At 40.1% G+C, this 27,668-nt stretch overlaps 1 protein-coding gene across 1 annotated transcript in view; it reads left to right on the plus strand.

Annotated features, from left to right (window-relative positions):
• The window catches only part of PDE8B (phosphodiesterase 8B), a 70,324-nt gene that overhangs the window by 7,642 nt on the left and 35,014 nt on the right, over window positions 1-27,668 (plus strand). Inside the window, exon 2 of the mRNA XM_042875257.1 lies at window positions 21,355-21,414. Coding sequence (XP_042731191.1) covers window positions 21,355-21,414 — 60 coding nt within the window. The remainder of the gene's footprint in view (window positions 1-21,354; window positions 21,415-27,668) is intronic.

Here is a 27,668-nt window from a genome sequence, read left to right on the forward strand (position 1 = left end):
CGAGCAAAATATCAACAGCATCCAGTGAGCACTGCCTTTTAAGGAGACTGAAGGATCTGCTTGACTGTCTTTGTTTTGGGGAGGCGTTCGTAGAATCACAGAATGGTTTGGACTGGAAGGGACGTTTAAGATCATCTAGTTCCAACCTCCTGCTATGAGCAGGGACACCTCCCTCTAGACTGAGTTGCTCAAAGCCCCATCCAGCCTGGCCTTGAATGCTTCCAGGGAGGGGGCATCCACAGCCTCACTGGGCAAACCGTTCCAGTGTCTCACCACCCTCACAGTAAAGAATTCCTTCTTGATATCTAGTCTAAATCTACCCTCTTCCAGTTCAAAACCATTTCTCCTCATCTTCTCACTATATGCCCTTATAAAATGCCCCTCTCCAGCTTTTCTTCAGGTAGTGGAAGGCCACTATAAGGTCCCAATGGAGCCTTCTCTTCTCCATGCTGAAGAGCCCAACACTCTCAGCTTGTCCTCATAGGAGGGGTGCTCCTGTGCTCATCTTCATGGTCCTCTTCTGGACCCACTCCAATAGCTTCATATTCTTTTCTTCTTGTGCTGGGAGCTTCAGAACTGGACACAGTACTCCAAGTGGGATCTCACAAGAGCAACTCCCTCAATCTGCTGGGTTGGAGGCACAGAAAGGTCAGCAGAACACTACAGAGCACGAGAGTCCAGTGGTGCTTGGAGAAGAGATGGTGAAGGCCTGAGATTGGTTAAAGCCTTTAATACTTTTTTTGCTTGAGTATATAAGAGTAATGACAAATGACAGAACTTGGGCTGCCCCAAACTCAGAGTCAGAGGATTAGGAAGGAGTGAGGGAGCACATACTTTCCGTCTGTGATCAAGGAAATTGTAAAGGAACAGCTGTAATATCTCAATGTTCATAAGTCCACAGGGCCTGAGGGGATTTGCCCCAGAGTACTGAAGGAATTAGTGGATGTTATAGCTGAAACCCTCTTAAAAGTTTACTGAAAGCTGTGGGAGTCTGGGGAGGTCCCTGTGGCTGGAAAGTAGCAAGCATTATACCTAACTTCAAAAAGAGTTTGAGAGAAGACCCAGAAAATTATAGACCTGTCAGTCCAACTGTGGAAAAGTTATGCAGAAGACTGTCCTGGAAGATACTGAAAGCCATTCAAACAAAACTGTTCTCAGATGTAGCCAGCATGGGTTAGTGAAGGGAAAACCCTACCTCAGTAATCTGATCTGCTTCTGTGATGAGGTCTCCCACATTGTGGATGAAGGGGGGCAGCGGATGTTGTCTTTCTGGATTTTAGTAAGGCCTTTGATATTTTCCTCACAGCCTCCTTCTGGACAAATTGTCCCACTGTGAGATTTGTTCATGTTGTCTTAGGTAATGAAATGGCTCGATGGCAGAGCATGAAGGGGTAGTATGAGGGATACTGAATGGGGGCTACATCTGGTTGGCTGGTTGGCTACAGTCACCAGCAGTGTCTGGTGTTCATTCTAAGGCCTGTCCTGTTGCACATTTCAATGATTTGTGTGCAAGAATAGAGTGCACCCCTAAGCAAATTTGCTGATGACACTGAACTGGGAGGGGCTGTTGCCTCCATGTAGGGAGGAGAGGCTTCGTAGAGGGATCCAGAGATGTTGCAGCATTGGATAATCATCATGAGCATGAAATTCAACAAAGAAGAATGTTGGATGCTGCACCTGGGGCAGAGTGATACAACACACAGGCACAAATGGGAAACAAATGGGGAGCAGCTCAGGAGGAGGGGACCTGAGAGTGCTGGTACCAGCAGCTCAGCCTCAGCCAGCAGCAGTGTGCCCTGGCAGCCAAGGGTCAAACAGCATCTTGGAGAGCATTAACACAGCACAACCACATGGTCAAAAGAGGTGATTCTCACTGTGTTCAATGTTGGTGAGGTCTCACCTTGTGTGCAGTTCTGGGCTCCACAGTATAAGGATTTTAAGGTCCTTGAAAATGTCCAGAGGAGGCAATAAAGCTGGTAACTGGACTAAAAGACATAAAACATTTCCTAGTGTGGTGGCTGCACCCCATGGGTGTTAGTGTTCAAGAGGCATTCGGACAGTGCCATCAATAAATGTTGTACCTTTTGTTCAGCCCTGATGTGGTCAGGCAGTTGGACTTTGAAGACCACTTCCAGCTGTTCCATTCTGTTCCATTCCATTCCATGCAAAGCAGGATGTAATTGTTCAAAAACAAAAATCAATTCATCTGCAGCATTTGTGGAAGAATCATCTCTTACAGGGTAGAAAATGCCTGTATTTAGACATAAGACAGGGTAGTGGGACTGAAGAAGCACATGGGAAAGAAAATGTTTTGGGGAAAAGATTTTTCCTGGTGTCACTGCTGATGACACCTAGAAGTCCTGAGGATGTCTGAATTTAGATATTCTCATACAAACCTTATATCTACACTAAAGGAATGTAGTTTGCAACTCACTGCTGAGAAGTTTGTTTTATAGTGGTCTTGAAAATGCTACTTCTGAAGTTTTACTGTGGTATTCTTAAGATATTTCTAAAGCCACTCAGTTACACATCTGTTTCACTGCAACAGGGAATTCATAAATGGGTTCGCTGTTGCCTGAAGTCACCTAAATAATCCGGGCTTTTTCTGTGTATTTATTTTTCTTCCTCCACAGTGATATAAGGCTAATAAATCCATGTCATCTTGTATTTGAGAACAGGACAAAAGTATCTAATATTTATCCAGACAAGTTGGAGGATTCTGATCAGTCTGTTTGGAAGATGTACATTCTTGAAAGTAAAGTCTTTTTCGAAGTATTTTTTCACTGGAGTACTGCTCCCAGCAAACCATCCTGCTTTACAGTAGTGTTGTACCTGGGGGATACCTGGGGAAAAAGTGCTGGTAGTTCAACCACTGCTTTTACAGGAAAAGTAGCTTACTGCAAGGTCTAAAGAGAGCTTGACAAAAAGGAAAAAAAAAAAAAAAGGAAGAAAATAAACAAGTATATAAACAATAAAAATAAACAAGTCAGGCACAAGGATGAAACTTGTAAATATGGAGGTACTTCTGATATAACTTTGTGAAATTACTCTTGTGCTCTGGCATGAAGGGTTAACACAACCTTTTAGCTCTGTCGGAATGAATTTGATGTTAGTGTCAGCTTTTCTTTTAAAAATAGCCTTGTATTAATGTCACTTTATTTGGTGCAATATTTTTTCCTGATGCATTCTGCTCATTTTAGTGACAGAGCTACATTTTACTATGCTGGTCCTTCAGGTGAACTTGGAGTGAGCAACAGAACTTGTTTACTGCACCATTACTGGAATTGTTCTCATTTCAAAAAGATATTTTTTTCTAATGCAGTTGAAAACAATATGTTTGATAAATACTGTTGAGGTCACAAGCTGGAGGCAAGCAAGATATGTGCCAATTTTAAAATACACTTAGAATTTCGTAACTGTAAGTTAGGTTCTAGGCATTCCGGTTTTGAAATTGTCAGGTTTCTTTCAGGCATGCAGCAAGCTTAGTTGTTTAATTGAAGTACTCAGGTGTGAAGCCAGATACTTAAGGAAGTCAAATATCTTAACATTAGCAATGAAATAAGAACCAGGGAGCTGACCAATGTTACATTCAACTGTAAAACGTGAGGATATTGCATGGCCTCTAGTAAGATCCTGCAATGGATTATGTCTGTGTGATGCCCTTGGATCCTCATTAATTTATGTGAAACAGATTTCTGTATTTCTCTGTGTTCATGGATTTTGCCATAATAAACAGTTTGTCCAGGCAAATCCTTACAGATTTAAGAGGAAAAAAAAAAAGAAAAAAAAAAGCAGGTGAAACTCTTAAAAATAGTTCAAACCAGTTTTAGCCTTCAGGCTTAAATTTGTTTCTTTCCTACTCTATCAACTTGAAAGATTCCTTTGTTGTCTCTTTGCAGATATGTGTTAACTGGAACAGCTGATACACATGTAGATCTTTTTTGGCCCTCTAGCATTTCAGTGGCTTAGGGACTATCCATATAGTTCAAAGAGTTCAGCAATGAATCATCTTCAAAGGAGAGAATCTTTTTCACAGGTTCCACCAAATTTATACAAGAGACTATTTTTAGATCAAGGACCTTTTTTTATTGTTATTATTTTTTTTTTCCCTTAGGACTTGAAGGCATCTGTGGCCTTGCATAAGATTTAAAAAATGCTGTTCTGAAAGTAGGTTCTTCAGGGCTATCCTTTCATGTTCACATTATTGCATTATTGTTATTTTTCATGTAATTGCAATAGTCTGCAGATAACTTAAAATTGTGAAGGGCTCTGTATTTCTATAGCTTACTTGTAAACCAGAGAAGGCTGGTTCCCTGTACTGTGAGTGCACATGTCTGCTTGTGACAGGATGGTGCTTAATTATCATGCTCATGTTTATTCTCTGATGTCAGTAAATGAATCAGTTTATCTGTCCAAGCCTAAGATACACTTGTGTTTACAACTTGGTGCTTTATGATACACATACAGTTTTGGAATATAGCTTGTTAAATATCAAGTGAGTGAAGAGTATCTTCAACATACCTTTGTTCTATTTTTGAATGTAAGTAGTATAGTTGTACAGGATCTGCTGGGATAAAATGGAGGAGAGTGCAAGCAATTTTCTGTCATTTGCAAGGTGTTTCATGTGTGTAATCAGTGTCTTGAAAGAATAGTAGTGATATATAGGATCATAGAATCACCAAGGTTAGAAAAGACCTCCAAGATCCAACCAACCATCCATCACCATTATTTCCTACTAAACATGTCCCTCAGTACAACATATAAATATTTTTTGAATATCACCAGGGACAATCATTTTTGAGTTTGAGTAAGAACAAGCTATCCTTACAAGATACTCTCATCAGGCACATTTAGAAATACTTGAATGGTAAGGTAGATGGCCATGATCTTAAGCATAGGAAGTTCCACACCGATATGTGCAGGAACTTCTTCATAGTGAGGGTGTCAGAGCACTGGAACAGGCCGCCCAGGGGGTGTTGTGGATTCTCCTTCTCTGGAGATATTCAAGAGAATATCTGCCTGGATGCCTACCTGTGCAGCCTGCTGCAGGGGGCCTGCTTTGCACTGGGGTTGGACTCAATGATCTGTGAAGGTCCCTTCCAACCCCTACAATTCTGTGATTTGCGATTCCGTGCATTTCAAAGGCTTAGGTGAGAGACACATGTTAGGATCCAAATCTTGCTTTGAGAAAGACTCCACTGGCATCAATGAGATGAAGACCTGGTCTCTTGCAGAGAAGAAGATGGCAATGGGTAGAAGGCTACCCAGATTTTCTGAAAATGTCAACATATTTCACATCTAGTTCAGCAGAAATTGAGGAGTGGACTTTGATATCTTCTCTTCTTATTAATGAGCAGTCATGCTCCAAAATCACTTCCCTCTTACATAGCCTTTATCTTTTATAGCTGTAGCTAGGAGTTGGGCTAGGCAGTGTAGCATCTCCAAATACTTTGTTCCTAATTCTCCCTTGTAAGTCTCCAATATTTGTTGATGATCAAAGGAGGCAGTGGCATGCCATCAGTGCTGTATTCTAGCTTTACATCAGTTGGAGATGTCACCAGTTCCTTTTGTATGTTTGCTTAGTTTATGCCCATCTTCAGGTGAGGATGACCAGGGTGAGCCATTTTCTGGAATCTGCAATCCAGTTTCTCTCAGAAATTTACTTGGCAAGTGACTTGTTTATGCGAAATGGATACTGTATGGAAATATCACTTCAAAAAGAGAAATATTTCTGAGAAAAGATTTTGGAAATAAGTGTGAAGTCAGTCAAAAACTTAGTAAAGTTAACCTCAGATTCTGTTTATACTTACATATAAATATCCACCTGAATTACTGCATCTACAAAGTCTTTATTCTTGGTGGCTGGGAAGATCCAGCTGAAAAACTTCCATCTGTCTGGCAATGCTAACTAACTTAAATCATTTCATGCTGCAGCTGGGAGGTCCAAAGATGTTGTCATAGAGATACACACATTCATTTTAAACCAGCTTTACAGTGCTACAGCTTGAGGCTTAATGATTACAGCAATATCAAGTGTGAAACAGACACCGAGAAGCTGATCCAGTGTGGAAACTGATGTACTTCAGTAGCTGGCTGGGCTGAGTACGTATAATTACCACCCTTCAGTGAGCGATCTTGAGGTTGGAAGCAGAGGACACAGCTCAGTTCTTGCTGAGACACAGTCAGCCTTGTGCTAAGGGGCTTGACCAGGTGCCTTAATTTCTCAGTTGTGTCACCCCTGTAGAGAACAACCAAGTGGCATCTGACAGATGGATCAGATCTACCTAGAAAGGCCCACTCGTTCCACAGATTGAGTTGTTCTGCTTGTTGCTACTCCTCTTCATTTGGTGACTTTTTTTAAAGTTGGGCTAATAGGCTGCTGTTCAATCTACTGTTGTTATGCTTCTTTCTGTGGAGAACCTAGTCATGTGAGGGAAGCATATGAATGGTTATCTGATGTTACTGTCAGCAACGGAAATGCAAAGTGACTGACAGTAGTGTGTGTTCTGTACTTAAAAAATCATGAAGACTCTGTACTGCTTCATACTGCACACATTTCAATGATAAGTAATCTCAGAAGGAAGTGTCTGCAGTCTACCTTTCAAGAGTAGCACCGGCAATCATTGAACCCAGACATCTTAAATAAGACAGATGTTCTTGCAGCTGTTTCATTTTTTCAGAATCAGTCTTTTCATTAGAGCTCATTTATTAATCCTTGCCTAGTAAAGTATATTTATCCTATTTCTGCACTCAGTTGCAGCATCTACACTAGTCTTACAAGGATAATAAAATAATTTGCGGTGGCTACCAGTGCAATTAGTTTGTTCATAGTATAATCTAGTTACTTGGACCTGCACATATTTTCATTGCAATTACTACAAGTGTCATGCACCAAAGGATAAATTCAGTTGAAGTCTCTGGCATGCGTGAGAAATTGAGGAACAATTCTTATCTGCTGAGTACATAGGTGAGGTTTCCATTCTGAGATCATATTTTCACTTTCTGAATTTATTTAAGTGATTGATAACTACAAAATCATAAGTTTTATTAACTGTTGAAGTAAGAAGAACTTTTATGTAAAGTAAGTTCAGGAGTTAAGGACTCAAAACTCTGAGATGGCCTGATGTCTTTAATGCTGTGGATTTTGGCTCCTCTGAGATGTCTGGCTGCAGAAAGAGTTCCTAATTTGCGATCATGTATGTATCATGAGTGAAATTAAAATATCAGGGCTGGGGAGAACTTTTTATTATTATTTTTAGGGGCAAATCATATAAGGATATGTCTTGGGCTCTTGCCATAAGGTCAGACACAAAAGTGTTGGTTATTATGAATGTGTTTCAGTAAAATTTTTGCAGGAATAACTGCATCTGCGCATATATGTGCCTCTTTACTGGAAGCTGTGAGAAGAAATGGAACAGAAAACAGGAAATATTAACCATAAATCAGTACTCAGACATTTATATGGAAATGGCACTTTTTCAGCAATTTGTGTGTTTCCATTTGTTGGTTTTTGTTAAATTGACCCTGAAATGGGTCAACACTGCACTCTTACCTAAAATCTCTACAGTTCTCATCACCAGGAAAATGACTTTTCACCTTTCTCATCCTTAATGCTAACTTATTTTGGATTCCTTTCCTAAGTCCCAAGACCTTACCATCAAGTAATGGTCATAATTTGGACCTGAGAAGCAGCATTCACCTTTCTATAGAGAAACAAAAATCAATAGCCAAGTTGTACATAAATGTTGTATGAAGGCCATTTTTAGACTTCGAGAAGCAAACTCCCTGCAGGTGGAGCCTCATGAGAGTAGAGCAGAGGGGACAACCACCTCCCTCTCCCTGCTGTCACCTCTCTTCTGGTGCTGCCCAGGATGCAGCTGGCCTTCCACACTGCTGGATCATATATCAGTTAGCATACTTTTCACAGAAACAACCATTTCTATCAATAAAGCAAAGCCATTTGAACTTCTCAATTTAGATAAAAGGTCTCATTTTCAAAGTTTCTGAGAGCCAACATATTTCTAGATCTCCAGCAGGTATGAGACAATAGCTCTGATAGTCTTTAAGGCAATTTAACAGCCAGTATGGTTACTTTATCCTGCAGACACGGAAGAATGGGAGTTTGCATGCAGGCCTGGTGCCTCCATGCAAGACAGACATGGAGCTGTTGGACTGAGCCCAAATTATTTCCTGAGGTACAGTCAGTTTTCAAAGAAGTTTAGAAATACTTCACTGACATAAATGGAGGGAAAGAAGCTTCCAGGAGGGGCAGAGAAATTTATTTAGGCAACCACAGATTCATCGTGTTGTCACACATGGTGAAAAGCAGTGCCAGAGTTCCTAAAGACATTGTGTTATATTGAACAGAAGATGCAATTCACTATAATGTTATTAAGCTTACTGAGTCAGCCTAATGAGAGCACTAAAAAAAGCAAAGAGATTTTTCTAAAGAAAGGAAAGTTAATAACCTTCAAGGTTTTGGGAAAGAGTTTGTGTTATCAAAGACAAAGCTATTCAAAAAGCTAAAGCAAATGAGATGAAAATAATTTAGGTAAGGTAGCAGAGAACCTTGAGGGCACAGTAGTAGAAATGGACTGAAATTCAAACAATATGAAGTGCTGCACTGTGCACTTAGGTTTGCTGCTGTATGTTGGAAGACTCTTGGCTGAATACATCAGAAAAATCAGAGGGGACCTGAGGAGAGAGTAACAGGTTTTAAAAGTGAAAGGAAGTTTCTCTTTTTCAGAGTAGTGTTCCAGAACTTTGGTCAAGTAATGTCAGAGATGAATAGAAACAAACTTTTCCAAAACTGGTGAGATTAAAGGGTTTTTAGATGACTTTTCCATAGAAGATGACTTCCCACAGTTGCAGGGACCTGCTCTCTGACTGTTTAATCCTTTCTTGAAAATGCATTTGGCTTCATTTGGCAATTTTCTGTTAAAGTTCAAATGCTCCTTGTGAAATAAAAGAGACATTGAGCTGGAAGCCTCCTAACAAAACAAGTAGTGAAATATCTGTAATTGTTACGGTCATTGAACATAAAAAGCTCCTTTGCGGTCATACACGAAAGACTGGCTCGTTGCTCACATCTGTGGAATCCCTATGATGAATTGATAGTGCAGTAGGAAAGCTGAATTCTCCGCACTGAGTAACACAGGAATATCATTGGTTATTTCAGTTACGGTATTACAAATATTTTAATACTGCTCACTACAGAATCTAGGTCTAAAGTCTTCAGAGTCACGTAACACAATCCGAACAAGAAACTTCCACATTCACAACTCCTCCCAGTGAAGTAGTGCTTTTCATCTGTGCTCCTTTTTAGACCTTTGTAGTGTCACAGAGCTAACCAGTTGTTCTATATTTAGCTGCCAGACGCAGGTTGTAACCACCTCAAGGTTGTTTAAGGATTCTTCCAAGGGCAATGACCCTGTAGAAATGTAAGTCCAGCCACTGCTCTGGTTTTTCCAGTCAAGCTGGATGGTTCTACTGGTTTGCTTAAATATCTTGCTAAGTTAGGCTTCAGTGAAGGGCAGGATTGCAAATACATAATAGCGGGTGTAATGGATCAGATCAAACTGCCAAGATAATATCGTGTCTCTCAGAATGGTCTCCACCGGATAATAACATGAGGGCAAGCTCATGATACCTCCTGCAGCCACTGCTGACTACAAAGTTTTGTGTTTTATGGAACACTCACTCCTTTTTGTATTTGTAGATATAAAATGGGGCACAGTCTGATTTATTTTGTAATTTGTAGTCATAGAATCATAGAAGGGGTTGAGTTGGAAGGGACATCAAAGACCATCCAGTTCTATACCCTCTGCCATGGGCAGGGTTGCCAACCACTAATAAATCAGTCACCAGCTCAGGCTGCCCAGGGCCCCATCCAACCTAGCCTTGAACCCCTCTGGGGATGGGGGCATCCACAACTTCTCTGGGCAGCCTGTGCTGACATCTAATCTAAATATATCCTCTTTCAGTTTTAAACCATTCCTCCTTGTCTTATTGCTATCTACCTGTGTAAAAAATTGGTCTCCCTCTTGTTTATAAACTCCAAGTATTGGAAGGCTGCTTTCAGGTTTCCCTGGAGCCTTCTCTACTCCAGGCTGAACTAGCCCATCTCCCTCAATCTTTCTTCATAGGAAAGGTGCTCCAGCCCTCTGACAATCTTTCTGGCCCTTTTCTAGACACACTCCAACAGTTCTGCGCCCTTTTGTGCTGGCGGCCCCAGCCTGGACACACCCAATCCCATAATCTATGTCCTTGATAAAGGTGTGAAAGAGTACTGCCCCAAGACAGACATCAGGGGAACACCGCTCATCATTCATCTAGACCTGGACATAGAGCCATTGAGAACAACCCTCTGGCTATGACTGTCCAACTAATCCTTTATCCATCAAAAAGTCCAGCCTTCAAACCAATATCTCTCCAATTCTTAGATAAGTATGTGTTGTAGGAACATGCCAAAGGCCTTGCACATGTCAAGGTTGATGACATCAGTTGTCCTTCCACTGTCAAATATGGCAGAGAGCAGCCTGGCAGCCACATCAGCTAGCTCCATCAGGGCTATGAGATACATGCCTTTGGGCCCCAGAGACTTAAGCACATTTATTCTTGTTCTTGAGAATTCAGAATTTATGCACAAGTAGCTCTTCAGTGGAGCTATGTGTAATACTGACTCTAATTCACTAAAATGGGGAAATGATACTTGAATAAAAGCTTTGTTGCCAAACAGTTTGTCAGTAAATTGGAAATGAAATCTTCCGTGGCTTTCTGGGACGTGATTTCTAGATAGAGGTGGTTGGAAATCTTCAGAACTTATATATTGCAAAGGAAATTAATTTTCTTTTAGAGTTGACTATGTACGTAGCTCCTGTTGTTACTAGTCACTTAATTCTGAAGAAAAAAACCAAAAACATAAACAAAAACACTAATCATTTGGAGAAGAAGTCTTTTTCATAAAGCTTTCGATGATTTCCTCCCAGTATGTAAAAATAATGCTGAGTAGTACAGAAACTATTACTGCTTATTGCTTAAGTAATAATTTGCTCCAGTGCAGCAGGCTAGCTCAGGGCTATGTAATGCCTTCTTTCTATACTGTTGCAGAGCTTATTTGGATTGCAGTTGCATGCAGTGTTAAATCTTAACATTAGATGTTGTTCCTACCAGTATTTGCATGAGTAGAGTAGGGACAGTGAAATTAATATGACTGAATTCTGGTGTTTAAGACTGGGTAGTTAAGTTTCCAGATTTGTAAGACTAGGTAATTAACTTTCCAAGCTTATCAGAGCAGTTCTTACTTTTTGCATCTGTTACTCCCTCTTCTTTTGAGTCAGATTTTCCCCTTCTTCTCACCATTTCATTTGTACCACTAAGCCCATCCTGTACAGATGTTACTCCCACTCTTTCTCACTTCTCGTCTTTGTTTGGGTAGGTTTATAGGATTGGTCAATCCGTGTTCCCTTATAAAAATACCTGAGGTGTGGTGAGGTTAGGTGAGTTTTCCCTCTGTGATTTATAAACTAAATAGATGAGACAAGTTTCATGAACACTTTAGTCTTGGATGACAAAATATGGAGGTTAATAATGCTGGTCTTGAGTAACATCCACGTGGTGAACCATTCATGCCGTTAGATGATTCACCAGGGAGCAAGGCATTGTGCACTTCCCAGGAGGTGATACATGAATGTCAGTATTTGACATCTCTTAGATTCATACACTACTGCTGCTGTCCGGATTATCTGCAGTGGTTTTGTCAAAGTTAAAACAGAAACTTAAATGGAATTAAATGTGATCATGAATTATTCAATCAGTATGCAAGCCTCTGGGTTGTTTATTTTGATGAGACATGTGCTTTTTGTTGTCTGCACAATTTTTTTGGTCTGAGACATGGCACACGCTATCATGTTGACTGTATCTGCGTAACAAAAGGTAATTTTTAGCTGGAAGCTGTTTTCTTGAGAGAACCTTAGACTTCATACTTGAGATGGTATAGTCTACTCAGAATAATTTTTTTATCTGGACTTCTGATAAAAACAGTAAAATAGTTAATTGTAACATATGTTTATGTTAGATTGGGGAAAAAAAGTGTACATACGTAACTCAGGGAGATAATGATTTTTGCTTTATATGGTGGTGGTACTCGGTGCAGTCAGGAAATTTCGAGGTTTTTTTGTTGTTGTTTCTTTGATTCGTTTCGGGGTTGGGGGTTTCTTTTTGTTTTAGTAGAGTTTCTATGTATAATGCATTTTAACATTAAAGTAGTCATCTTCAGCTGAAGATTACTCAAACAATCCATCCTCGTAAACAGCCATTCCCCCTCCTGTTTATACACTCCCTTCAAGTACTGGAAGGACACAGTGACGTCTTCTCAGAGCCTTCTCTTCTCCAAGCTAAACAAGCCCAGTTCCCCCAACCTTTCTTCACAGGAGAGGTACTCCAGCCCTCTGACCATCTTAGTGGCCCTCCTCTGGACCCACTCCAAGAGCTCCACGTCCTTCCTGTACTGGGGCCCCAGGCCTGGATGCAGTACTGCAGATGGGGCTCAAAGGAGCCGAGTAGAGGGGGACAATCACCTCCCTCTGTCTGCTGGCCACCCCTTTTTTAATGCAGCCCAGAACACAGTTGGCCTTCCAGGCTGCTGGCTCATGTCCAGCTTCTCATCCACCAGGACCCCAAGTCCTTCTGTGCAGGCCTGCTCTCAAGTGGCTCTTCTCCGAGTTTGCATAAATACCTGGTATTTCTGGAATAGTTTAGACTTAGTTGCTGTATTTTTCCCTGAGGCTGATGGAACAAGGTTTGACTGGATTCATCAGTAAAGCATGAGACTCATTTTCTTACTAAGATGAGACTGGACAATAATGACAAATGCACTTACAGAAAGAAGTCTTTTCAGGCTGAGATCCACAAATGTTGAGTGTATTGTGTGCACTTTGTCAGATGTTTATTTTCACTCCGCCAAGTGTCCCCCTGCAAGGACATTAACATAACCTGAAATGTGCATGCTAACAGAAAAAATGCACTTTCAGAGAAACCTCTGCTGACAAAGTCAGTATTCAAAATAAATGTCCTTGGAGACTCTGTAAATAGTTTTCTTTCCACAAGTCTAAAAATTTTGCCATTTGTGAAACAAATCTATCTCTTCAGGACCTTTGTGCTGCTGGATTGAAACATGGAAGCTTACTTTTCTTAAAGAATATTATTAATGACCTTGCCCCAGTAAATATACTCAAGAGTTGCTAAAGTTTTATTTCTCTGAAGGAGTCCATAGGAGTTCATTGTTAACTTTTAAAATTGTTCTCACAGAATCACAGAATTGCAGGGGTTGGAAGAGACCTAAGGCACTATCAAGTCCAACCACCCTGCTACAGCAGGTTGCCTACAGTAGATCATTTCAATTTAAAATGAAATATGCTAATGGTTTTCCCAAAACTTGGGCTGAAATTGCTCAGTATTACAGGTAGGTAGAAGTGAGGTAAGATGTAACTACATTATGATAGCAGATATTTCTCTCCTATATTGTAGTTTACAAGTCAATAATTTTGGCTGTTCTTTAGATTTTAATTCCTTTCTCATCAGTACAGACTGGGAGATGGTTGCCAGAGCAGCAGTCAAACTGGAAAGGCATAGACAAAAGCATGGCTGGCCTGAAATACAATAGCACCAGTTGGAGCAATTAAATGACCTTCAGGGGTCTCTTCAAAAAAATGTTTTTGTGATTCCTTATTCATTGGGATTACAGTGAGTATCTCTAAGCATTAGTCAAGGCCCCTCTTCCTATTTGGGTTCTGAGTATCTAGTTGTAACAGAGGGAGCTTCTTCCTGTTCCAGACCTTGACTGCCTGTGCTTTGCTGCTCTGTGAGCAGGAAAATGTAGTAAAAATTTAGAGAAAATACTGTTGAAAATTGATACATTAGATTTTTGCTGTGACTTGTTCCCTGATTAGAAAAAAAATGTTGCAGTGTAAGGTTCATTTTGTTTTGTTTTGTTGTTTTTCTCAGTAAGAGATAAACAGCACCTATGCTAAGTGGTGTCTTGAAATGTCACCTTGTCACAGCTAGCTTGGTTTCATAAATATTGTATTACAATAGTGTAGGTATCAAGCCAGTTCTAATTAAATATACCTTTAAAATTCTACTTAATCCCAAGACTGAAAAACTCTCAATACCTTAAAGTGGTTTGATGTCCAAAGGAAGAAATGCCTGGTTTTCTCATCAAAAGATAGGAAGTAAAATATTAAGCAGGAAATCCAATAAGAAATGGGATTCTTTTTTTTTCTTAAAGTCCGTACTGGAATTAAAGAAAAAAAAAAGGTAGGATTCATTGAAGGTAGGATTTCTTGAAAGAGAAGTGTTTGGTATCAGAGTGTGATGCAACATTTTATATTTTGATGTCTTCCTTGGTGCACATTTTTTATTTATGACAGTTTTATTAATTTTATATCATTGCTATAAAAACATCCTTGACAGTTAGTACTCTGATAATGATAACTATATGTTATGAGACTATGTTCTTCTCAAGCTGCACAAATGGCTGACAAGGCAACTGAGCCAGCTGTCCTCTGGGCACTCTGCTCTTGGGAGACATGAGAAGCAGATCTGGGTATGATGTGTGTACTGCTGTAGGGATGAGAAGAGATCACTAGGACTTAGTTGGCATATTCACCCAGGAATTCATATAAACCTGAAATTGCTGAATAACTAAGTACTAATGGTGTGTCACCTGTTCTTTAAGCGGATCTCAGTGGCAGCCAGCAGAGTGAAAACTGGGTAATCATAGATACAAAGAATCACTAAGGTTGGAAAAGACCTCCAAGATCATCTAGTCCAACTGTCCAGCTATCACCAATATCTCCCCACTAAACCGTGTCCCTGAGTATACCACATGTTAACATACATTAGCTCTCCTTATGTGGTTCAAAATGTCATCTAGGAACAACATTTTCTTTCCTTTAATCTTTAAAGGAACCTTTATAGATCACCTAGTCCAATTCCCCTGCAATGAACAGGGACATCCACAGCTCAGAGCATAGTCCAGGTTGGCCTTGAATGCCTCCTAGGATGTGGCATCTACCACCTCTCTGGGCAGCCTGCTCCAGTGCCTCACCACTCTCACTGTGGAAGACTTTTTCCTTATATCCAGTTGAAATCTACCATCTTTTAAGTTTGAAACCATTTCCCCTTGTCCTCCATGCTTTTAATTTTTATTTACTAGTTCCCATGCATCTGCTGTTAAGCACTGTAAAAGACGTTCATGACACACTGAGGGGTTAGGCTTCTCTTATGGATGGATGCCTGCAGTTTGCAGTGGCTAATCAGCTAACTCAACAACAAGGCCTTATTTTTTCTAAGCACTATGTGCATTTGATCATCATTTTTGACTCCCATTTATAAGAAAGGTCGTAAGGAGGATCCGGGGAACTACAGGCCTGTCAGCCTGACCTCGGTGCCAGGGAAGGTTATGGAGCAGATCGTCTTGAGGGAGATCATGCGGCATGTGCAGGGTGACCGGGGGATCAGGCCTAGCCAGCATGGGTTCGTGAAGGGCAGGTCCTGTTTGACCAACCTGATCTTCTATGATCTAGTGACCCATCTGGTGGATGAGGGAAAGGCTGTTGATGTGGTCTACCTAGACTTCAGCAAAGCCTTTGACACTGTCTCCCACAGCATTCTCCTGCAGAAGCTGGCAGCCAGAGGCTTGGATGGGTACACTCTTGGCTGGGTAAGGAGCTGGCTGGAGGGCCGGGCACAGAGAGTGGTGGTGAATGGAGTTAAATCCAGCTGGCGACCGGTCGTGAGTGGTGTTCCGCAGGGGTCGGTGCTGGGGCCTGTCCTCTTCCATATCTTTATTGATGACCTCGATGAGGGCATCGAGTGCACCCTCAGTAAATTCGCAGATGACACCAAATTGGCTGGAAGTGTGGATCTGCCTGGGGGTAGCGAGGCCCTACAGAGGGATCTGGACAGGCTGGAGAGCTGGGCTGGAGCCAATGGGATGAGTTTCAACAAGGCCAAATGCCGGGTCCTGCACTTCGGCCACAACAACCCCAGGCGACGCTACAGGCTTGGGGCGGTGTGGCTGGAGGACTGCGTAGAGAAAATGGACCTGGGGGTATTGATTGATGCTCGGCTGGACATGAGCCGACAGTGTGCCCAGGTGGCCAAGAAGGCCAATGGCATCCTGGCTTGCATCAGAAACAGTGTTGCAAGCAGGAGCAGAGAGGTGATTGTTCCCCTATATTCAGCACTGGTGAGGCCGCACCTCGAGTACTGTGTCCAGTTTTGGGCCCCTCACTGCAAGAAAGATATTGAGGCCCTGGAACGTGTTCAAAGAAGGGCAACAAAGCTGGTGAGGGGTCTGGAACACAGGGCTTATGAGGAGAGGCTGAAGGAGCTAGGAATGTTCAGCCTGGAGAAGAGGAGGCTCAGGGGAGACCTCATTGCTCTCTATAACTTCCTGAAGGGAGGTTGTAGTGAGCTGGGGGTCGGCCTCTTCTCTCGTGTCATTAGTGATAGGACCAGAGGGAATGGTTTCAAGCTACGGCAGAGGAGATTCAGGCTGGACATGAGGAAGTATTACTTTTCAGAAAGGGTGGTCAGGCACTGGAATGGACTGCCCAGGGAGGTGGTGGAATCACCGACCCTGGGGGTGTTCAAGGAAAGACTGGATGTTGTGTTGAGGGACATGGTTTAGTAGGAGCTATTGGGAATAGGTGAACGGTTGGACTGGGTGATCTTTTAGGTCTTTTCCAACCTTAGTGATTCTATGATTCTATGATTCTATGATTCTATGATTTTAAATTAATAAAGCAACATAATTCTACGTTAACCTTAGCTATCCGAATGTTCAATGTTCTTCTGGACTCTGGGAAGATGGCAGCTGACTGGCATTGAAGAGAGCAGTGGTTTTACAGCCCTTGTGTGGGAACTAAGGAAATCAGGGCCTGAGCAGCTGGGAAAGTAAAACCACAAATCAACTGGAAGCTGCAGAAAAAGAATGAATAAAAAGTCAAATGGGAACATTCTGAATTATGAGGAGTACATTACAACAGAGCTACCTCCCTGCTGGATGAGTAGCTGTGTTGGTGAGAAAAGAAAATTATCTGAGACAACTGATTAAATGAATGAATCAGGGAGGAATGGTGTCTGGGAAAGCCATCTAGCCAGGACCAGATCTCTAAACACCAAAAACCATCTAGCTCAGGGCCAGATCTCCAGCAGCAGGAGCCTTGGGAGGAGCAGATAGTGATCTGTTTTGTTTATTCTCCCAGCTACTGGCAGATCATGATTGAGGGTCTTACTGAGGCTGAGGTGGCATCTTTCTGAAAACATTTCATTTTTATTTTGTGAATGTGTCCTTATTTCAACACATGTAAATTGCCAAACAGGACAAGAAAGATATTCCCTATAACGGTGCTCACAAAAGAAGCATGTGAGAGATCCTAAGCATAGAAAGACTGAGCTCAGGTGACACAAGAATATCAGTTAATGAACAAGAAATGATTTCAAAGACAGAAAGAAAGAAGGAAAGATAGAAGAAAAGCAGGAAAGAAGGAGAGAAAGAAAAAAAAAAGAAAGAAAAAAGAGAAAGAGAAGAAAGTTTGGAGTATAGTTCTGCTAAACAACATGAGACAGATAAAGAAAGGAAAAAAGAGAGGCACATAACATTGCTCAACAATGGAAGAGGACGTTCACTCTGGTTGGTGACAGCTGCAGGCTGGGGATGTTTTAGAAAAGCTGTGAGCCCTATGTCTCAGAAGGGCATTCAAGACATCAAGAGAATGGAAAGTCAGAGGTCCAGTATGGAAGTCACATGTGATTGCAATCTTTTTCAGGGCCAGTTCTTGGTCAGGGAAAAAGGGAGATCTCTACCAGGCATGTTTTTCCTGTGCCCATCTAGAAGACTGCTATACCATTTTGCTGGCTCCAGCTGCTGTTGTTTCTCTGGAACAACAAAGAGTTATTCAAGAAGATTTTGCTGTGCTAATTAGTCACCATGTTTACAATAGTTGTGCTATTAATTATTGATGATTCATAAACTGCAGGGGCCTTAAGTCTTCAGTCATATGATGAGTAAAGCATTTTGTATTAGTGATTTAAAAGAGTAGAACTTAATTAATAAGTGGTGATTCCATTTTGCTTAATATACTGCTTTGAAAGGAAGATAATTGATAATCACCAATTTATATAAAAAGAAAGGATTTAAGAAAATACCATTTACTTTGTCTTTAATTCTTTGATTACTAGCGGATTCCTCTGGAGTTTACAATGATGCTGGAAATAATGGTAGACAGTTTGAAATGTTAAAACAAACATTTCTTCATTGTTTTTAAGCTCTCTGTTATCCCCAGATGGTTAGTTTATTTATGGTGTCTGTTCCTCTGCACTATTAAAACAGGAATTCTCTCACTGACCTCTTTGGAAACAAGCTCTGCATGTTTTACCAGAAAAGTTTGTCATGAAATACTGTACTAATTGAGTTAGGATGCAAGTCTATTAGCAGTCCTTCCTGCCAGTCAATAAAATAATGGGAGATTTATTTTAATTGGAAATCATCAGCAATGAGATGTTCACTTGAGCCAGGAAATGAGCAGAGGTATGGTCATGGTATCATTAATATGCAGCATCCACATCATCATACTTTTCTGGGAGTTAGGAAGATTTGAAATTAGTTCTTTCAGGCCAAGGAGAAATCCATGCTTTTTTGACAGCGAGGTACTTGTGCCTCTTCTAGCAATGTTTTGAAAGAAAAATGAGACTGTTCTTTGTACCAAATGCAATTTAGGCATACAAATCTAGGGGATTGATTCAGTTAGTAAAACGAAACTCAGAAGTCCAAGTCCATGAAGGAAGTCTTTGAAAATGCTCCTCGTTATATCCAATGAGATGGTTTATGAATCCTTCCCATGTTCAGTCCTATTATCAGCCTTAATTTGAGGACGCCCCTCTTATTTCCATGTGCTGTATAAGGAATGTCTTAAAGGTCATTCTTCCAGAATTTCAGTCTTTCAGGAAGAGCAGCACACCATTTCTACATCCCTATATATGGCTGTGACTGTAAGTAAATCATGTCTCTGCAGAGCAGGACAGTGACAAGCTTACCTGTGTTGCGACTCTCCGATTTTTCTAATCCTCATAAAGCTTTTCTACTGCCAGCAGACACAGGAACACCCTCAAATACTAGAGGGAAGAAAAAAAAAGACAGGATCTGATTTTCAGGTCCTTGCATTCAGGTATTTTCTGTTCACAAGTCTGAAGTGAAAGCAGCACAGAGAGAAGCTCCTAGTCACAGTTATGTGAATTTTTATTTCATTTTTTGAATACCTGAGCTAAGATAAGTGAAGAAATCTCTGAAAAGAATCTGATAGACTTGGTGGTGGAGATCTGTTTTTTAGGCACAGTTATTCCATCTTGGACAAAACTAAGAAATGAAAACTGAATGCACTCTGAAGTGGTAGTAAAGAAGAGATCACTTATTTAGAATGTCACTTCCATAGTGTTACCACTAAATAAATCATAAAATGGTTATTGATGTCCTAAGGGTACCTCGTGAAGAATGGTAGGCTCTTATCAATATGTTTTTTTAAAATGTGCATTTTAAAAAGAAGGTTTTGGACTGATACAGACCAAAGCCTGTTGTGTATCTGTTGACTGTTCCCCTTACTATCGATTCTACAAATAAGACTACTTAAGAACACTTATTTAAATCAAAATGATTCACAATTTTAAAAATATTTTAGTTTCTTAAATAATGCACTGTAATATGAACGTACTTTTTCTCATTTTTGTCTGTTTGCTTGTGAGGGGAGAGGAGTTAGGAGCTTTGAGAGAATTCTGTTTCCCCAGCTTTATTACTTCACGGCTTATGATCAGTGCTAACTTCCATTTCTATTCTAATATCTCTCCTTGCACTGTATTTCCTTCCAACATGGCAGGAGATCAAGTGGGAAGTGAAGCTGTCATGTGTGGAAAGGTTAGCTATTCTTGTATTGGAGGCAGTTTTTGCTATGGAAAAGAATGGCAATGCTTTGTGGTTTAATATTCTGGAGAACTGTTTGCTACCTTCTGGCATACATGGGATTCAAAAGGATCAGTGCTCAGGGATGTATGAAAATCCAATGCGCCATTTGTCACTATGCATAATTCCACTGTCTGAAGTGCAAGGCAAGACTAATACCTGCAACACTGGTGTGTCCTCCAAGGAATAAAACCAAATACTAGTAACTTCATCTATGTTGAATATTTATGTAAAGTCCTTTGAAAAAATACTATATTTGAGGATAAGGTAATACCCAAGTAAAAGGCTTGACCTAACAAGCAGTACACAGCAAAGTGGTGCAGAAATAATAATCTAGGGATCCTGGGAGTGAAGGAAAGTTCTGGAAATATGCCTGCAGTTAGGGTTTTGTTGAAACACCTGACCTGCAAGGCAGTTGCTTGAACTACCTACCCCAATGACGTGGAGTCACTGGCATCAAAAAAGCAGTTAACCTGCCCCCTCAAATACTGCTAACTTGTTTGTAATCCTCTGTAGCATGAGGAGAGTAATATTCAGTGGGTTCAAAGAATTTTTTAAAGTACATACATCTGTGGGAGGACATAGGCATTGTTCAGTTGCTTGAGAACAGTCTGTAATCTAAAGTGAATCAAATCAGCATTACAGGAGGAGTATATTGAAATGTATCAGTACACAAAAAGCATGAAGGTAGTCCAGCTATTAGGAAATAAGGCTACGAAGCATTGAAAGCCAATGTTTGCTGATTTTGTTGCTGTAGTTTTAAACCGTGATGTGCTCTCAAGTCTTCTGAAAACACCCTGATTAGGGATATCAATGTTGTTTGTTTTTTTTTTCCCCCTCTAAATTAAAGGCTACATTTCTGGAAAATATCTTTAAAACTATAATCCAAACAAACTGTCTTGTCTGAAAACTCACTTGTTTTTCTAACAAAACGTATTAAAATATTATTCTCAGTATACATTACAAGATCTTGAAGGTATGTATTGCATTCAAATGAATAAGGCAATATTTGGCCAGAAAAATAATAGTTTTCCGTAGTCTTAAACAAAATAGAATTCCTTTGTAATCGAAGTGCTCTGGGGAAGGAGGAAGATGGTGGTTAGATTTTTATTGCGTTAAGCCCTACGATGTTTAATGTTGAAGTACATGAAACAAAATTGTGAGTGTGGTTATCTGTTATCAAAGCTACACTTAAAGCAGCTGGATAAAGGCTGCATGTTGTGTGGCTATCCTGTGAGAGTCTTACTGGTTATGCTTGATCTTTCATTCTTGCTTGCAAAATGCTATCTTGTCAAGAAGCAGAGTGGAAAAAAATCTCTATTACTCTTACTTAGCAGGCTTCAGCTACAGCGGTACAAATTGGGCCTATGAGACTGACACAAGATCCAGTTCAGGTAAGATGTTCTCTCAGTTTTTTGATACAGTCAATTCAGTGCTAATGGGTGAAAAAATTAAGGCATGGTTACACATGTTTTTATTTTACTTCTGCAAGGACTGTGAGTTCAATAATTGGTGTTTCGGTTTATCTGAGTGCTTGAAAAGAGATCTGTGGCTAAATTAACTTGGTAAAGAAGGTGCTCACATTTCCATTAACATCAAGTAATTTATTTTGTGTCCTGTCAGTAGGAGTGTGTCCATATGTGTGTGCAACAGCAAGGAAAACAGCTGTTTCTGAACATTAAAAACTGCTGAATCTTGACTTGCCACAGCAGAAAGCATTATTATATAGTTTAGGTACCAGGCAAATTTTGCTGGGTTTTGTACAGTAGAACAGAGAACTGTGCTTTTACAGGTCACAAATGTAAGAAGTCACACGTGTTCCAACAAGAGCATTGAATTTTGTCACACAAGCAGCAGCTCTGCCCATACTTACTACTGTTTCTGTACAATTTGTACCTATGTCTGTAAACAGAGGGATGCCAAGAATATTATTTTTAACATATAGTGTAATCTTTAATACTGCTCCTGTAAAGCAGTGTCTGTTAGAAGTAACTTTTAGTCTTGGTCAGCTAACTGCAAAATGCAGAGATATTTAGCAGCCACTCTTTCTGCATTTGTTTGTTGCTTTTATTCTTGCCATGACTGCCTACAACTAGAAAAACTTACACATGGAATTCATGCTATGCTGTTTTGGAGGTCATAAAGCCTTACATTTTTTTTATGTATTAAATATGATAATAATAAGTATAATTCAGTCTTAACAGTGGCTTGATCTTTTGAAACCGTGTATGTCATAAAAAGACTGCATAACAGTGGGGTCGGCAGTAGACCAGTCTTCATTTGCAAGTAATTTAAACATAAATATGTGGAACTAATTATGGAAAAATGCTGAGTAGACTGTGATAATCTGCAGTAAGATGCTCACAATAATACTCGAATAAGAATACTCATTGTCTATGGCAACATTTTACTTTATTTACTTCATAGAAATTGGATTTGCAAAAATATACTATCCGTATTTGCTGTTATTATGCAGTTTAATCATGTAATAGTTCTTCATGTAAGAAGGGAAATTGTTCTGCGTTTTGTATAGAAACTTTCTTGACATTCATCTTTATATTTAGTTAGCTGTGGGTGTTGTTTTGTCCCTTTATTAGTGAAGACACGAATTGCAGTGCTACAGAAATCACAGAATCACAGAACGGCCAGGGTTGGAAGGGACCTCAAGGATCATGAATCTCCAATTGCCCTGCCACAGACAGGGCCACCAATCTCCATATCTAATACTAGACCAGGCTGCACAGAGCCCATCCAATCTGGCCTTGAGCACCTCAGGGACGGAGCATCCACAACTGTCTGGGCAGCTGTTCCAGCACATCACCACCCTCATAGTAAAGAACTTCCTCCTGACACCCAACCTGAATCTTCCCTCCTTCAACTTAAAACCATTTCCCCTTGTCCTGCTGCTATCTACCCTTTCAGAGTTGACTCCCCTCCTGTTCATAGGCTCTCTTTAGATACTGAAAAGCTGAAATCAGGACTTAAGTAAAACTTGTACCTGAAGAGTATTTTGTAAAGACTATGCCATACTCTAAATTAATTGCACTAAAAGAAAAATACTTTCTGTAAACTCAGTTCCTTTATGGAACAAGTGACATGACCTCAGCTTATTTGACAAGGATGGCACATACCTATTCATTTAAATAATGTGCGCTAATCTTTTATATTCCATCTTAATGACTGAGGTATGTATTTCTCTGTGAAGTGCAAAGGGCTACCAACTATGCATTTTAAATATCTTTATGTGCTGCTTAATCATGTTCTTAATTGTCTAATAAGATAATACACTTTGTTAAAACAATTGTCACCAGGGCTTTTCTTAGCAGTGTTCATTGTATGCTTGTGCATGTTTTGAACTGTTGTTTGGCAGCAGACCTATGCCAGCTGGCAAATGGGTTGTTTTTTTTTGTCTGGGAGGTGACCTTTGTTATGGCTATGACTTGCCATAAACCATTTAATAGATTCCACCTCAGATTTTATGACCATCTGTGTTAGAGGACAAATCTGTTTTGGTTTGTACCAGCTTTTACCCTCCAAATGCCCTCCCAGCATGCAGCTTATGTGTCCGCCCCGATTTTGTACCAGTGCTTACAAATTGCCTTAATTTGGTTTTAAGACCTTAGAATTGACTGAGAAAAATGTACATACATACTCTGAAAGTAATGCCTCCTATTGGTTTCCATGGAAAATAAAACAGATACAAAGAGCACTATAACACTATTTGGTAGAGCAAATTCTCACCTACAAAACACCATTTTTCAACACATTTACCACCATTAGCTGTGCATTTTAATTGAAAAAGAGCCTGCAGTCTGCACTTGTAAGAGTATGCACCAGTGTAAGTGACCCACTGTTTCACAGTTGCTGTGGTGTTATTGCTGGTAGGAAAACACTGACCATGCAGTTCATCCTTTATCAGCTTTACCAATAGCAGTCAGAAAGCACCAAACCTAGACTATACAGTAGATGCAGTAGGACAGTCCAGCCAAAGTGTCAATGTGCTCTATGGTCTTCAAACTTGTATGGGGTCTGGCATTATTGCTTTGCAAGAGAAAGGTTGTCTTCTTCTCTAACATTACTCTGGAAGTTCAGATCTTCAGCTTAGACAGCATTTTGTAGCAGCTGATTGTTTGTCTGGGTTCCAGGAAATCCAAATGGATCACCCCTTTTCTATTCCAAAAGATAGTGCACATCACTTTACTTGCTGAGGGCTACGTCTTGAACATTTTCTTCAGTGGGGAATTCCCGTGTTGCTATTTTGACCCTGTCTAGTAGTGGTAACATCGCATCTTATCACCAGTAATGATGCAGTCCAGGAGACTGTCACCTTCAGCCTTGTATTGGTTCAGCAGGTCCTGAAAAAACTTGCTTATGATGTTCGTTCTCTTCCTGTGTGAGCATTAGTGGAGCCTACTTGGCACAAACTTAGCCATATTCTAACATTGCCACCACTGTTTCCAACACACTGAAGCTCTCTACACAGTTCCTAGATCAGAATCTGCCAATTCACATGGATGAGCTGATCAAAATGCCCTTCATTTTGTGGTGTGAATGCTGTGCATGGCTGTCCAAAATGTGGCTTGTCTTTCATGTCACTGTCACCACTGCTGAAACACACCACCCACTGCCTCACTGTGCTCATATCCACTGTTTGATCTCCTTAAATGCTCAGCAAGCATCAATGGATGTCAGTGGGTCAGTAAATGTCTTTTTTTTTTTTTTTTTTTGGCATGGAAAAATTCAGTGACTCACCTTTGCTTCGTACACACTTTCACGTCAGACATGATTTTGTCAGAGTGCCTCTCTGCCTCCATCTGTCACATGGCAACAAAATGGAAAGGAATACTGGCAGGAGGGTTCAACCTCTACTGCCATACCACCAACATCTGCCTCTGATGTCATGGGACGTCATAGAATAGAGACATTACTTTCAGAGCAGCCTCATTATAAATGTGCAGCTTCCCCCAGTGACATGAGAGAAAGGTGTGTTAACATCTAGTGCATATGAAAAAGAAATACGGTACTCATTTGCAGAACTAGGGCTGACAGAGGTTTGTATATGGGACTTTCCTATATGATTTTTAAGTCAGTGCCCTATGTGATTTAAAGATTAGGAGAAAAGAGGCTCAGTGATTGTCAGGGAAAATCAGAAAAAAAGTGGATGTGATCGGGAACTTCTGTTGGGTTTAACACTTTTAATAGAGGAGATAATTCCTTAATGGCCAAAGAGTTGGCTTGCATCAAATGCCTTCACATGTAATCAAATGGATTGAATGGGAATCTTTTCAGCTGATGATTAATGAGAGCTTAGCTTGGAGATCAGACCATAGGTAGAAACTTGTTATCAACTAATGGGGACAATGTTGCAAAACAGGAAGCCAATTTACATCTGCAAACTTAATGATTGTTAAAGCAAGGGCAGAGACAGAAGGTCAGACTATGTTATGTTTCAACATACAATCTGAATGCCTTTTAAAGCAATGAGTAATGGAAAAACTCTTGCTCCGTTATTTTTATGTCGTATTAGAGTGAAACCATGTATGAGCTGTAATTTCCCTAATGACCAATGAGTTAACATTTTAGAGTGGGAAGGAGTGGAAGGTGAGGAAGGCACAGAAATTATAGTAATTACCACTCCTGAAGCTTTTATTGGCATTTGAGTTGAAGTTTGTCATCATCTCCTCACAGAACTTCATATACTGGAAGTGAATGTGGTTGTTTCCCGCAGTTACTGTGGTGCTTTTCTGCACTCATGGCTTTAACACACAAACTGAAATGCTTACTCTTTTTTTTCCCCATAGTCCCTGTCTTCTATATTAAAAAGTACATTTCTTTCTTGTTTGGTCTAAGCAAATACCTTTTGCTTCCTTCCAGAGAACTGCTGTAGAGTTTGTCTGCCACCTGTCATCATTCACTCACTTTCTTTTACTGCTTAATCCCGCTCCCCCTTCAAATACTGCATTTTCTCCCTCTTATGAAACTCATTGGTCATCATCACTTTCACAGTGTTGATGGTGAGCTCCATGTCTGTTCTGATCATGACGATCTTCCCCTCTTGATCTGCAGCCGAAGTGTTGATGATGCCCAGCATCTAATTGTTTTCCTGCCCATTTAATGTTTCACACAGTATCCCTCTGGCTATATTAAAGACACTATTAAAATAATTTCACTGGAATACCACAGAGGCATAAAAAGGTTTAGGTGTCATGTTTTATGACTTCTTAAGTTCTATTTTTGATTTTCTCATTGTTTCCTTCTGGTGTATATGCACCTGTTCTCACTGGGCTGTATTTTGAGATTTTCAAAGCAGATCTCTATCCATTTTCTGTATTTGCATGATAAACTGGGAACAAGACATACAGTAGCTGTGCAAAACAAATTCAGAAAACTGTGGTAGGAATTCCAGTAGATTACAGAAAAAAAAAATCTCAGCAGGAAAAGTGTATGGTATTCCTATGTCAAAGCAGCACTGGATAAAAAAGACCTATTCACAGCAAGGCTAACAAACCACATACCAAAACAGATGTTTTCCATCAAGAAATACAGATTAAATTCAATTTCCTGTCATACTGTCAGTCTGATTTACACAGATTGCTGTATTTTCATTTTGATTTTGGGAGATTAGCTTGCAACGTATTTGCATAATTCAAGTTTTGCTGTGTTTTCACTCTCTACAGTAAGCTTCATACAAATTTTAATGAGCAGGCATGGCAGTAATGCTTTAATGGTACCTTTAAAGTTAATATTCTCTGAACGATTCACACACTGATATTTAGTTTCCAGTGGGGGAACAGGTGGTTTAACTAAACTCCAATACTTTGCATCTGGTAAATGGCTGAATTTTGCAATCCTGTATTTCCAAGTAGGGAATGTTGAGAGAAGAGAGATATCAAAACATCTTCAAAGAAAAACCTCTTCTCCAACAGCAGCTGGAGCCAAACAGGATTGAATCAGAGTAGCTACTTTACCAGAGTATATGCAAAGTTCTATAGCAGAACCATGTAACTGCTTTTGAATGTTTGATAACTGGAAAAGATAATGGATTAGGTAGAGTGACAGTTGCTATCTTGGATGATGAGTGGCAGTAACCTTACACTTATTAGTAAGTGTACCCTTACTAATAAATTAAAACTTTCAGATGAATTTCTTAATATTTATTGAATTTCCAAACATATAATTTTTTACTACTTTTTAATGAAATCTTGAATGATAGTCCAGCCTCAGTAACATTAATGGCTCTGTTTATTGTTTAGACTATTCCAGACCATTCCAGACCATTCCATACTGCTCAGGATAAAAGAAAGGGTATGGTCGCATTGTCTAGCTTCTAGGCTGATGGTGTTGAATTTTATGTGGTGATATTACAGACATGCAACATCACAGATGAAAGGTTATTAGCCTTCCTTGTGAGCATTTTTGAAAAACTTTGCTCAGATTGTTTCAGTGAAGTTGGGGGTTACTTTTGTTTGTAAAATGAACAGGATTTTGCTTTATATGTAGATTATCCTCAGTCTTCTGCCTTTCCGTGCAATGTGAATACCTATAGTTGAACTTCTGACTTCCTAAAGCCTTTCTTTTTCACAGCATTTTTTCAATAATTTGATGTTTTTCTTTATCTGTCACATGGAGTGGCATGGTTAGAGATCAG

The sequence above is a fragment of the Lagopus leucura genome, unplaced genomic scaffold, assembly GCF_019238085.1.
Source record: "Lagopus leucura isolate 7727_CA_CO unplaced genomic scaffold, USGS_WTPT01 Super-Scaffold_100014, whole genome shotgun sequence".
Taxonomy (NCBI): domain Eukaryota; kingdom Metazoa; phylum Chordata; class Aves; order Galliformes; family Phasianidae; genus Lagopus; species Lagopus leucura.